Genomic DNA, 14,051 nt, shown 5'->3' on the forward strand with positions numbered 1-14,051 from the left:
CACCCATTGAGGAACCAGAGAATCACACTCGGACTAATGTTCCTCTTAATCTCTACTGTGCATCCTTGTGGCTGAGAGATGGGAAAGGAAAACCCACAACAATCTAAGGCTCTCGCCAATACGTTTCTAGACTACAGAGGAACTTAAATAGGTTCAGAAAGTTTTGGGAGAAAGAATTGAAGCTGTTGGTGCAGGAAAAACCAATTTATACCTGTTTATAAAGCACTCATTTCCAATTCACTGACAATTTTCTAAGTGGATATGCTTCTAGAAGAACGATGATATTACAGGAAAAATACTAAGGTTAGGGTACCTGTTTTTGTTAGCTTCAGATAACCATATTTTCCACTCCATCTTGCCATAGATATATGGGTGAGTGCAATGGCAGTTCATACAGCTATCAAGATCACAGTATGTTCTACGTACCTGCCACCCCACAATCCTCTGAATGAAAATGTACTGAAGAAGCTTCTTAAAGAACTCCTTTCTCCCACCCATTTCTTGCAATGGGGCAGTTCAATGCATTTGATGTGTTGTGAGGTTCAGCTACCACATGCCCCATGTTTTTAGTCATTGGGAGGCTTCTTCGTGTAGAAGAGATATCTTTTGAACTGCAGTCAGTTGATACAATCTCGTACAGCTACTAGTTTGTTTTCAGCTATTGGCATTTGCCTCGGCTCTCCAGTTCTTGCAAACTCTGTTCAGTGAGAAGAAGCTGTAGATATGCATTCCAGAGATCACATTCCAATGTGTATCCGTCTGATGAATGAAGCTGAGCTCGAAAGACACCACAAAAGTCAATACTTAACAGGGCAAATTGGACACTGGCATAATCTGTATCACTTCAGGCGGGGAGGGCGGGGGGGGGGGGGGGGGGTACCTTCATAGTCTTGAATGTTATTGAATTTAGCATATGTTAAAAGTCGGGAGTATGTAAGAAACACACATTTTTTTTGTTTTCTCCAAAAAAATTCCTGCCCCAAGGTGCAGGCATCCAAAGATGACACTGCGAACACCATTTTGACTATGCAATTTTTGGAAAAAAATTTAAAATGCTATGTCTCTTTAACAGTTCTAGATATTTTGTTAACAATTTTTTTATTTCAAAGATAATTGCTTTATGTTTACAATGGTATCTTCTGTTTGGACATATCTGTAACAGTTCTTTTACTGTCACCTTGTGATTTTTTTTTTTTTTTTTCAGAAAATGCCAATCCAGGAAAGTTAAGATTTTTCTCTGTTGATTAATACCATGTAGTACTATATTCTATGTAAAGGAGAGCTTCCACTTTTAAGTTGGACAGGTTTATTTTAAAAAAATCTTTTTTTACTTTCAAGGGTAATGTACGTCTTCACTGAATTTGTTTCTTACTAATTTCTTTTTTACAATGTTTATTTGTATTTTCTTTGATGCAGTTAATTGTTTTCACTTTTTTTGTTGAATATTGTACATCCTACAGGAAAAGGTGCAAGTGTTAGCTATTATTCTTGAAACATTTTCAAAGAAAACAATTTTGAACCACGTTCCATCAGTATCAAAGTACGTGGTAGGCAAATCAAGAGATGTGTGGTCTGTAAAAGGAGTCTTTGGAAGACCAGTTCCCTATTATAGTCATCCTGTAGAAGCAGCTTAAGTTCAAATAGTGCAGTCATTTTATCTGGAAGATAAATGGGACTGTTCTTTTCAGAGTGCCAACAAAAAAAGACACTATAACTGTAACAGTCGAAGGTCAGAAATTTTTGAAAGTGAAGAGGTACGTGACTCGCAGTATTAAAGACACTTTTGCAGTTTATAAGAGCAACTATACAACTTCACATATTGGAAGATCAAAATTTTATGCACTACAACCTAAGTGGGTAGTTCCACACCCACCCAGAGATGTCTGTTTATGTATGTACTGCACAAATTTTGAACTTTGTGTGGTAACTTTGAAGATGTTACTGGAACACTTGACGTATGACACCTTGCTTGGGTGTGTTGGGCCATTAGTACTCTGTGACATAAAGTGAGAGACTTGTTTGTTTCAAGAATGTGGTGACTGCCATGGAAAGGAAGGGCTGTCTTTACAGACACTTGGCCTGGAAGACGTAGCAGGTAACTCTGCAGAAATTACATGTGCGAAATGGGAGGAAACTAAACTAATTAAGAAATCTGTTGCCTTTGACAGTTTCATTGATGAACTTGGTAAATGGTCAGTGAAACGAGTAACACACCAGCTTCTGAAGAAATTGCAACAACAAAACATTGCAGAAGTGGAAGGATGTGTACAGGCTGAAGAACTATCTTTAATGCTTCACTATGATTTTGCTGAGAGCACTGGTCTGTAATTCTACCACAAGAAGTACAAGGATATCATTGGAGTGACATATTTTCAAAACAAGACCACAAGTGTTGGAGTTATAAGTGATGACACAGGACATGACTCAGCACATGCTTTGCCAGCAATGTGCAAAATTCTTCAACTGCAAACAGGGGCAGAGAAGATCTCTATTATTTCTGATGGTGCTCCTAGTCATTTTAATAATCATTACCAGCTCTTTGAATTGAGTAAGTCACTTGTGCCAACTGACTGTGTATACAGTGCTAGTTGTCACGGGAAGGGGTCTTGTGATAGTGTGGGCGGGCTGCTGAAGCACCTTTCTACAAAACATAATCTTTCCACACCAAATACATCTGTGATTCAGAATGCTGAGGATTGTAAGAGTGTCACGAAATCTTACAAATCCACATCTTTTGTCCAAAGAGGAACTTGAAGAATTCCGTGAGCAGAAAAAAGAATAATGGTCCAAACAAACTCCTGTGAAAGGAATTAAGACACATTTTTGGACTCAAAATGATGTGTGAACTCATATTGCAAGCACTTCAAAGAGCAAGAAAGAAGAAATTTCGTTCGTTTGGCCAACACCTCAGAAACAGTAGGATAACATTCAGATTCGTAATCTGAGAAGGGGGAGAGTGTGTGTGTGTGTGTGTGTGTGTGTGTGTGTGTGTGTGTGTGTGTGTGTGTGTGTGAGAGAGAGAGAGACTGGTGGATTGCAGAAATTATAGACTCCAGTTGTGAGTTAAACAAAATTGTACTTTATGCTACCACATGGACCAGCTGCTGGAAATAGGTTTCCAGCTGAAGGACAGCAACAATGCCACCAGTGCTCACCTCCTGTTCAGTGTTTTGAAGACTGTAAGTACTCCAGTTCCTATTGGTTCAATAGGAAGGCATCACTCTATATCAAAGAAAGATACTGAAGGAGTGGAACACATTTTTAGTTCATTGACTGGCTAATTTAAATGCAAAACAGAGTGCACAGAAGTTATATAAATTGAAACCTGTAAGTCCCTGGACCTTTCGCATACATTTTGGAACCATTTAAAAAATCATGAAAAATGAGTCTGTTACTCATCTATCAAAACTAAAAATATGTTAAATAAGACTAGGGTTTGATTTTTATGAGCCTGTTGTGTGATAATATGGTAATAAAACAGATTTTATGTATGGCAAAAATTTCAACTGTTTATAAAACATGTTCAACCTACAAGTGTAAGCTCTCCTTTTCAGGGAATGTAGAATTATATGGTACTAATCAACAGAAGAAAATCAAATTTTATGGATTGGCAGTTTTGAAAAAGAGATCCATAAATTACAAAAAAGTTAAGAATGCTATACTAAAACAACTTTGACAGATAAGTCCAAATGGGGGATTTCTTTGTAATCATAAAGCAATTATCTTTCAAATAATAATAAAAAAATCTAGAACTGCTTCAGAGATACAGCGTTTTAAATTTTTTTCCAAAATTTGCATCGTCAAAATAGTATGCACTGTGTCATCTTTGGAGGGCTGTATCTCGGAGCAGAAATTTTTTTGGAGAAAACAAAAAAATATATGTTCCTTATTTAGTCCTTCATTTTAACATATGCTAAATTCAATAACATCAGAGACTATGAAGGTAAGATTTTTTTCCTATCCTGCTTGAACTATTCCTATACAGCCAGGACAGGTTAGACCATATTAGCTGTGTGACCCACCAAATTGCTGAAGAATCCATTGCAAAGTCTAGCAATCATATCGGAAGAAAACCCACCCCATGATGTAACGAAGAATGCCACACAGCAATCGGAGCCAGGTGCATAACTTTGTGGAAGTTCAAACATAGACCATCAACAGTAAATGGAACAAATTTGTGAATTCTGTTCCCCATCAACTATGCAAGTTCAGGAGTTAATGAGGAGGCTTTGAGTGCATAATCAGAAATGAATCATGTACAACGAAGTCATTTGGGATCTGCACTGAAGGACAATACATTTATCTGAATGTATTAGACCTCAGGATAAGGAGCCAGGGATGAATCAAACTGCCACTTTGGCATCTATGGAGCCCCGGAGTGATATTAAGTTTTATGGAGTGCAAGAAATCTCTTATTACACATTACATTTTTAAATGTTTGTTTTCCTCAATTCTAAGCCTGTATCAAGTATTTTTGTTACATATTTGGATTGCTTTAAGAAGGGAAATGGAGTCCGCTGTTCAGCTGTTTTCTCTGATTTTCAGAGTTTATCTTCCAGAACAACTACAAATTATAATGCTGGGAACAAGAAGTCGTGAGTGAGAAGCCATTGCAGTAGAAAGTTTCTCATATGATCTGACTCAGGCCCTGAAATCTGTTCATCAAATATATTGAGCAGAAAAATATTCAGACCACATAAGATGCCATACAGCAGATCAAAAATAAAGGCAAAGAGCTAGTATTATGCTGGGTATCATGATAATTTGGGATATGGTAAAAAGGTGCAGCTGTCAAAGTAGCCAAGGAAGCATGTAGAGTAGGTGTTCGGATTTGGTGTGCCGTTCTCTAGCAGAGATCATGTACTTGTTGGACAGAGCTCTGGATCATGCTTTAGTGAGAAGACAAGTGGTTGGAGATGGTAAACAAATAATTTTTGTGGAAAACTACTGAGAAAGTTTAGAGAACAGGCATTTACGATGGATTGCAGGACAGTTGTATTGGCAATAATGTATATCTCACATAAGGACAATAAATAGAAGGTAAGAGAAATCAGGATTCATATGGAAGCATATGGACAGTTTTTGTTATAAGTAAAATGGAAAAGGGAATGGTTAGCAGCAGTAGAAGGTACCCTCTGCTGTGTACTGTATGGTGACTTGAAGAGTACTGTATGTATGTAGATGTGGATGAAGCACCATTATTTTAAAAGTTATGTATATTGGTATTTCAAACCAAGGTACATTCTTGGCAGTTCAGTAATATTTTTCTGCTGTGTCATTGTGTTTACCTTCCCAGTTAATTCACAGTACTTTCTGAGTTATAAGCTATCATCAAGCCACTGTAGCAGTTTCTTCTTCTTGTTTCGAATGGGCCTACTTTGTACCATGCTTGTTCAACTGTTGGCTTTGATCTTTGTCCAGTACTGTCGCATCCTCTGCCGATGTAACTCCTTCCTTTCTTTTGTCCAGGGGGTACCTTTCCTTCGGGGATTTTCTTGAAATCCTCGGACTTCCTTCAGGGTACATCTCACAGACTGTCTGTTCTGGAGATCAGTTATTCCCAGTTCTTTAATGTCCTTTTCAGTTTCTGTCAGCCAAGTGGTGCGAACCTTCTTGTTTTCCCAGAAGATGAACAGGTGGTTGGTCAATCTATTTGGAGACAATCTTGCAACATGGCTATAGAAAGCTATCCTTCTTTTTCTTGCTCAGTCAAAGAGCCTCTTGATACGTTCATAGAGATCAGAGGTATGTTGCCTTCTCAATTCCCCATCTTCTTCTACCAGGCCTAGGATCTTCCTGAGGAATCTCCTCTCTCTGACTTTCAATTTCTCCATCAGACCTCTCTGGTTCGTGCAGACATTCCATGGCATACAGGGCATCTGGTTTGTATGACTGATGTGTAGTGCTTAAGTTTCAGGTTGCGTGACAGGCATTTTTTGTTATAGGTGTTCATAGTTAGTCGATAGGTTAGTTCCACTTGTTGACTCTTGTGGATAATTATGTTTTTTCTGATAAGCTGGGTTCAATCCATTCGCCAAGATACTTCAACTTCTCAGTCCTTTCGATGTTTCTCTGGTCTAGTAACATCTCTCTATTAGCTTCTTTGATGTTGGTGAAGAACTATTTTCTCCAGCAACACTTGAAGACCCCCTTTGGCTGCCTGTTTGCTGAGGCAGTTTACCTGCATTGTTGCCATTTCAAGAGAATCAGCATTCAGTGCCATGTCATCTGCGAAAGCCCCGCAATCTACAATCAGTCCTTTGTTCTTAAGGCCCAGGTAGACACCACCCTGAACACCCAAATTGGTCAGTTCCTTACGCTATTCTCTCTCAACCTTTTCAAGGCCACAGTTGAAGAGAAGTGCGGAGAGTCCATCCCCCTGGCTCACTACAGGTTTTATCTCAAAGCTTTCTGAGATCTCAACTCTAAATTTGACCTTGAAATAGGTGTTGATCAAGGTTTCTAGAATGAGTCTGCAGGTTTTGTTGTCTAGTCCTAGTACCTGGAGTATTTTGTTAAGCGTTTCTCTATCAACAGAGTTGTAGGCCTTCCTGAAACTGACAAACGTGACTACCACCTTGCGTTTTCTTGTCTTGGAGTATGCAAGTATTGTTTTAAGGTTGAGGTTCTGTTCAGCACAGGATCAGGTCTTCCTGAAACTTCCCTCATATTCTCCAAGTTGACTATCCAGTCGATCTTCTGCCCTTATTACTAATACTTTGGAGAGAATCTTGTATGTTACCGAAACGAGGAATTCCACGGTAGTTGTTCAGATCAGTAAAATTTCCCTTTTTGTGAAGCAGATGGATCAGAGCCGTGTACCAATCAGGTAGTAATTTCTCTGTTTTCCAGATGTCCTGGATGATCTCGGTGAGCTTGGCCAAGGCATTTCTTCCAGCGCATTTCCAGTGTTGAACAATGATAGTCCTCTCCAGCTGCCTTATTATTCTTTCAAAGTTGAATGATTTGTCAACTTCTTCCAATGAAGGAGGTAGCGAGTCTGGGTTTGGTGTGGTTTTTTTTGTAGTCAGTTTTCACTGGATGGATCACAGTTGAGTAGGTTTTTAAACTACTGAGCAAAGAGATGGCAGTTGTCCTTGTTGTTAAAAACCAGTTTGCACTGTGAGTGTGTGAAGTGGAGGCTTGGCAGATTGTATTTTCTGAGTGTGTATTTGAAGGTTTTGTAGAAATCACAGGAGTTATACCTAGCAAAGCTCTCTTCAATTTGGGTTACTTAGTTTTGTGTGAAGGTCCATGTGGTTCCTTGAATTATCTTGGCTGTAAGCCTTCTTTGTTCCAAAAAGTTCTCCCAATTTTTCTTGGTTTTCTTACAATTCCACTTCCCCTAGAGTGTCTGTCCTTGAGCTATTGCGTTGTCACAGTCTTCATTCCATTACGGATGCTTCCTTCTTCTCATGAGGGGGTGAATTCATTGGGCGTCTTCACAAGTCTCCTTCAGTTGGTCCCAGCTGTTTAAATCTGTACTGTTCAGTCTCTGCCGGCTTACTTCTTGTCTGTTCGTAAGTTGCTTATTGTCAAATCTTAAATTTAGATGACCCCTATATAGACTGTGTAACAAATGCAAAATTTCTAGGAATGAATATTGATTCTCAGTTGAAGTGGTGTGTACACACAAAGGTACTAGCAAAAAGAAGGTCATCAGCATGTTATGCCCTTAGAATCCTATCATCAGTGTGTAACATGCAGTGTCTTTTAGTTACAATTTATTCATGTGTACACTCAATTCTTAGCTATGGCATTCGTTTTTGGGGACAAACACACAAAATATGAACTAAATTTTCAAATTCCAGAAAAGAGCCATAAGAATAATAACCAAAAATACTAGTTGAGTTCATTGTAAAGATCTGTTCAAAACAAAGGGGATTTTAACTACTCCATGTGAATACATTCACCAGTCAGTTGTCAACATCAAAAATAACGTTGGTAATTACTGCATAAACAGCTCTGTCCATGACCATGCAACAAAAGATAGACTCAGCTTACATTTACCAAGAAAAAATAAACATAAAACTCAGAACAGCATTTCTACCAAGGAATAAAACTGCACAATAAATTACCAAAAGAGATTAAAGAAATTGCAAAATACACTTATTTAAAAAGGAAGCTAAAAAATACCTGTTATGCAGTACATTTTATAGATTGAAGGATTACTTAGATAAAACAAAGTAGGGGTTTGATAAAAAAGTTATAAAAATAAACAATAATAATAATTATAAAACATCCAACATTCCCCATAACATCTTCACTTTATGCTTTTTCCCTTCTTTTTTCCTTTCTAGAAATACTGAGTGCCAAGCTATGCATAGCACAATACTAACACCTCTTCCTCTTTCTGAGCTCAACATGTCACTCATTATGGAGGGATGCTGACTCAGTTTTTCAGGATAGCAAATGGGAAATTGCGGCACAGAAAATGGCCCAGGGAGTGTGTGTGTGTGTGTGTGTGTGTGTGTGTGTGTGTGTGTGTGTGTAGTGTTATGAAACAATGTGTATATAGTGTGTGCAGTGATTGATGATGAGATATGAGTGAACAGTGTGCTATTACATTATTTAATAAGTTATTTGTAAAAAATGTATTGTGTACCAGGAGTAAATCTAATGATTGTCTATAACTAGAAGTCTGTAAATATATGTGCATACGAGTTACTTTATTCTAAATTGATCTAAACTTGTAAATACTTTGACTGGTCCTATATCCTTGTAAAAAGAGATCTACGGATGAATAAAGCTGCTGCTGCTGCTGCTGCTGCTGCTGCTGCTGCTACTACTACTACTACTACTACTACTACTACTACTACAATAATTCTTGTAGAAGCATAAGACTGAGTTACCAGTAACCTAACTGATCCTAATATATTTCTATATATTATAAATAATATAAATAAATTACCTATTTGGCAACATTCATTTGTTTATGTTAGTGAGACACTGACATTATCTTTTTGTTTCATTATAGGTCCTCGAAGAAGTATGCCGTAAGCATGGATTTCAAGCAGAAGAATATGACATTAAGTATGTTCAAGTGTTTTAAGATATAGTCTAGTTTGACTAGTTATACAGTTTGTAATAGATATCATAGTTGTTTAAAATTAGATTTTACGGGCTACAATTAGTTGGTTTGTGACTTCTCTTCTGTGGCTCACTATGCCCTATACAGTCAAGTTCAACATATATAGTATTAAAAACAAATGGGCAGCTGATTGGGAGGATGGTAATTGTCATTCAGCTGTTTCACACTGCAAATATAATGCTCAACCCTTAAACAAGACTTATGACCAGTACTCTCTGCTGCATATGCACTAAATCTCGATAAAAAATGTAGTATGGATAATTGGTTGAAATTCGTCACAGGAATTTGGTGATGTTCATAATTAGCATTTTTCCATTCATGGATGTAGTGTTGTATCAACTGAGTAATACAAATCTTTGTTTCTTTTTAGTGTATACTAAAATCTTTGGATTTTTTCCATTTCTCTTCGGTTGGGTAAAAAAAAGTAAAGCCAACATGGGAAAATACTTTCTCACAGCAACATTCTTCAATAAATGTGTCGTAAGAGGCGACTAAAAGGAGTACCAAATGTTTCAGCCCTTATCTGATGGTCCCCTCTGTTGTTTGACCACCATATTTCAAAATTATTCTAAAGAGTGAGCCAATTGGGGAAGGGCGCCTTAATTGGTGCATTGTGTCCATCGTGCATCGAGACATTTAGGCAGCTTATTCATCGTTGCATTGCAGTCCTGCCCACTCTCCATCTCTTGGGCGAGGCTACATTCCTGGGTGCAATTTCCACCATGCACTCTGCAGTGTCGCTTTCTACGCTGATGACGACCATGGACCTCTTGCCACCTAATATCCAGCACGGTAGCCAGTCCTTTGTGGTGGGGCCGCCATTTATCCTGTTGGTTGTAGTCTCCTGACAACACAGGGATCGCTCTACTGACGTCTGTGCCTTTAACTCCCCACGTATGCCAAGGAGTATATGCCTATCTCCCTGGGGCATCGGGATGCCCGGCAATGGCCATCCTGCCAAGTGGCCCTTGCTGTGGCTGGGTGGCGCCCATGGGGAGGGCCCTTGGTCGGAGTAGGTGGCATCAGGGTGGATGACAAGCAATTAAGCTTGGCACATCTTCTCATTCGAAGGCACATCTTCTCATTCAAAGGCTCGCTTTAATGTAAACATGTATGACCCCAAATCGTTCCCCTCCCTGGCCACATCATGTGAGGAACGAAAGGCTACGAATGGGAGCGAGACGTATTCGCCCCGGTATCTCGTCTGTACGAGCGCTTATGGGGAAACCTTTGTGTCCACGAAGCCTCAGTTCTTCGTAGAGCATTTAGGGGACAAGTTTGGGGTGGTGGAGGGCTTGTCAGAAATGCGGTCCAGGTCAGTCTTGATATAAACAGCATCCTCTGCCCAGTGACGGGCATTACTCGCTTGTAAGAAACTGGGTGATGTTTCTGTTACTATCACACCCCATAAAAGCTTAAATACGGTCCAGGGCATTGCCTTCCACAGGGACCTTCTTTTAAAGTCTAATGACGAGCTGTGCACCAACTTAGAGCGATGAGATGTCCATTTCGTCTGGTGCGTCCACTGGGGTCTGAGGGATAATCAGGTTGCCACCGGTGCCTTCATCTTGGCCTTCGAGGGTGACACATTACCCGAGAAGGTGAAGGTGATGGTCTACTGCTGTGATGTCAAGCCATATATCCCTCCCCCGATGCGGTGCTTCAAGTGTTGGAAGTTCGGCCATATGTCTTCCCGCTGTGCTTCCAGCCTCATATGTCATGATTGTAGTCATCCATCCCATCCCGATACTCCATGTGCCCCGCCTCCCATCTGTGTCAACTGCGGAGAGCACCATCCCCCTTGCTCGCTGGACTGTAAGATTCTACAGAAGGAGCGGAAAATAATGGAATACAAGACCCTGGACCGACTGACCTACACTGAGGCTAAACGGAAATTTGAACGGCTTCATCCGGTGTGCATGAGTCATCTTATGCTGTCACTGTCACTCCTGTTACAGCTCCATCCATTGCACCACATACAGTCAGCTCTCGGAGCGGAAGGACCACACCTGCCCCCATGATGGTTGGGGGCACTTCCCTCCCTGTTGCTCCCGCACCACCTACATTGGGAGCAGCACCCCGCCAACCATCGGGGCCACCAGTCTTCACTTCTAACCTGGAGAAGTGTAAGTCTTCTTCAGCTTCTCTCCCTAGGAAGGGATCCCTTGGGTCACTCCCTTCCCAGGTTCCTACCAGTGGCAAACCACATACCCGCCAGGGGCTGAAGAAGCCCTAGATAGCTGGCCGTAGGACTTCGCGGTCCTCTTCGGTCCCGGAGACTAAATCAAAGAAGCCCTCCCAGCAAGGGCAACCAAAGGAAATCGCAGTGGCACCCACTCGACCGCTACCTACAAGCTCTGTATCTGAGGATGCAGTGGAGATTCTGGCGTCCGCTGAGGACCTAGATCTTGCCGGTCCCTCAGACATGATGGATGTCACTCCCGTCGGTACTCAATCGGTGGCAGCAAGTGACCCAGCGGTGTAATCTGCCTCCTTGGTCCCTTCACGCCTTTCTCGGCCATGGACAATGTCATTCTCCAGTGGAACTGCAGTGGTTTTTTCCACCATCTCACTGAGCTTCAACAGCTTCTCAGCCTTCACCCTTTCCTCTGCATTGCTCTTCAGGAAACTTGGTTTCCAGCGATATGAACCTCTGCCCTCCGTAGCTGTTGGGGTTATTATAAGAATCGGGCAGCTTATGAGAGGGTATCTGGGGGTGTCTGCATCTACGTCCTTCACTCTCTTTACAGCGAGTCTGTCCCTCTAGAAACACCTTTAGAGGCTGTCGCTGTTCGGGTTTGGACGCCTCAGGCTGTTACTGGCTGCAGTCTCCCGCAGCATGTCGTGGCTGCGCTGATAGCCCAATTGCCGCCCCCTTTTCTGTTACTGAGTGGCTTCAACGCCCATAACCCTCTGTGGGGTGGATCAGTGGCGACAGACCAAGGTAGCATCATTGAGGAAGTATTGGCTCAGCTTGACCTTTCTCCTTTAAATACTGGTGCCTTCACACATTTCAGTGCGGCGCATGGCACATACTCAGCCATCGACCTTTCGATCTGCAGCCCTAGCCTATTACCATCTGTCCAATTCAGTCACATCAGCTGGGGTGCCGGCGACTCTGTGGCTATCTGACCCCCGTCAGCAACTGCAAAGCGGGGTGCTTGACCCCATCCTTCACAGTGGGATCCAATTCGCCACTGGAGCTTTCCAGACAAGCCCTGTTGACGATTACTGGACGCTTATGCTACACATGTTTGTAGCGTGCCCGGGCATCCCAATTATCGTCTCCTGTTCCCTCAGTCGGTCGTCCATCTTCCGGAACAGTGGCCCCGGTCAGGGTGTACTATCACAGTTAGTGTCAGAGCTCTTCTCTCTGGGCTTGAGGCTTTCCTTCTTCCACCTCTTTTCTGGGCCCCTCTGTGTATACCCCCGTGGTGTGTGCCCCACCCATGCCTTCGGCTCGATTTGGCATAGGGCTCAAAGGACTCAGTCCCTCCTGAGGCCCTCTGCCGCCACTTTCTTTCAACCCTTGCCACATTTCAAGGCTCTGACATTGTCTATACTGATGGTTCAATGGTTGCTGGTCGTGTCGGTTATGCTCTTACTCTAGGGCATCATTGTAAACAAAACTCATTGCTGGCTGGCTGCAGCGTTTTCACTGTCGAGCTGGTCGCCATCACTCGTGTCCTAGAGTATATCTGCTCCTGCTCAGGTGGGTCCTTCGTTATCTGTAGTGACTCCCTGAGTGGCTTAAGAGCTATCGACTAGTGTTTCCCTCGCTCTCGTCTGGTGGTGGCTATCCAGAAGTCCCTCAATACTCTCGCCCGTTGTGGCCGCTCTGTGGTCTTTGTGTGGACCCTGGGTCATGTCGGCATCCCGGGAAATGAATGTGTTGACACGCTAGCCAAACAGGCTGTCGGTGCACCAGCCTTGGAGATTGGCCTTTCGGAGAGTGACCTCAGGTCAGTTTTGTGGCAGAAGGTACTTTGCACCTGGGGTGAAGAATGGTGCACCCTTCCTTCACCCAACAAACTTCAGGCCATCAAGGAGGCTACCAATGCGTGGCGCTCCTTCTTGCAGGTCTCTCACAAGGACTCTGTTGTCCTCTGCCGGCTGTGCATTGGCCACACCTGGATAACACACAGCTATTTATTGTGCCGAGAGGGTCAGCTTTGATGGTGGTCCACATCTTGTTGGACTGCCTACTTTTAACTCCGCTCAGGCAGATGTTTGCGCTGCCTGATACGCTTCCTGCACTTTTATCAGATGATGTTGCGATGGCAGATTTAGCTTTGGGTTTTATTCGTGCAGGGGGTTCTTATCGCTTGATCTAAGTGTTTGTCCTTTATTTATTTTGAGTCTGGCCTTTGGCCTACGATTTTAGACTGGGGTTTTTAGTGTGTTTCTTGGTGGTTGGCTTTTCCTTTTTTGTTTCTATAGTCGGCCAACCACTGTCACACTCGGTGTGATTTTAATTCCTTTTTTCTGGTCTCTTTCTGTGTCTTTCTTGTCCTGTGTCATCTCTTGTCATCTCCATTGTTTGTTCCTATTCTTTGTGGGTGTTTAAAGTTCATGAAAAAAGGGGCTGATGGCCCTAGTAGTCTGTTCCCTTCAATCCCACAAACCAATCAACCAATAAATGTTTCTTATACTTCTTCTTGTGCTATTTTTGGCAGAGAATGTTGTCAAAAGTTAGTTTTCAATCAAATCTGATCCATCAGTAGAAATGAGGAAACATACTTGTACATCCACTGTTGATCTGTTTTGCTGAGTAAATAGTTATTATACACATTCAGTTGCCAAGCAATGAGTGTTCTATAGCATTTAATTATTTTGGTTGATTGGAGAAGTGTGTGTGTGCGCGCTTCATACCTAAGCATAGTCTGCTAGCCAGCTCACTTAAAGTTAAAGAGATTATGTGACTTTGCACTGTTAGTCCTATCCAAAGATTAATGTTACT

The 14,051-nt window shown here is 41.9% G+C and overlaps 1 protein-coding gene across 1 annotated transcript in view; it reads left to right on the forward strand.

Annotated features, from left to right (window-relative positions):
* The window catches only part of LOC126252838 (tether containing UBX domain for GLUT4), a 58,491-nt gene that overhangs the window by 1,726 nt on the left and 42,714 nt on the right, over positions 1–14,051 (forward strand). Inside the window, exon 2 of the mRNA XM_049953784.1 lies at positions 8,978–9,033. Within this exon, the coding sequence (XP_049809741.1) occupies positions 8,978–9,033 (56 nt within the window). The remainder of the gene's footprint in view (positions 1–8,977; positions 9,034–14,051) is intronic.

Source organism: Schistocerca nitens, chromosome 4, assembly GCF_023898315.1.
Source record: "Schistocerca nitens isolate TAMUIC-IGC-003100 chromosome 4, iqSchNite1.1, whole genome shotgun sequence".
Lineage (NCBI taxonomy): Eukaryota > Metazoa > Arthropoda > Insecta > Orthoptera > Acrididae > Schistocerca > Schistocerca nitens.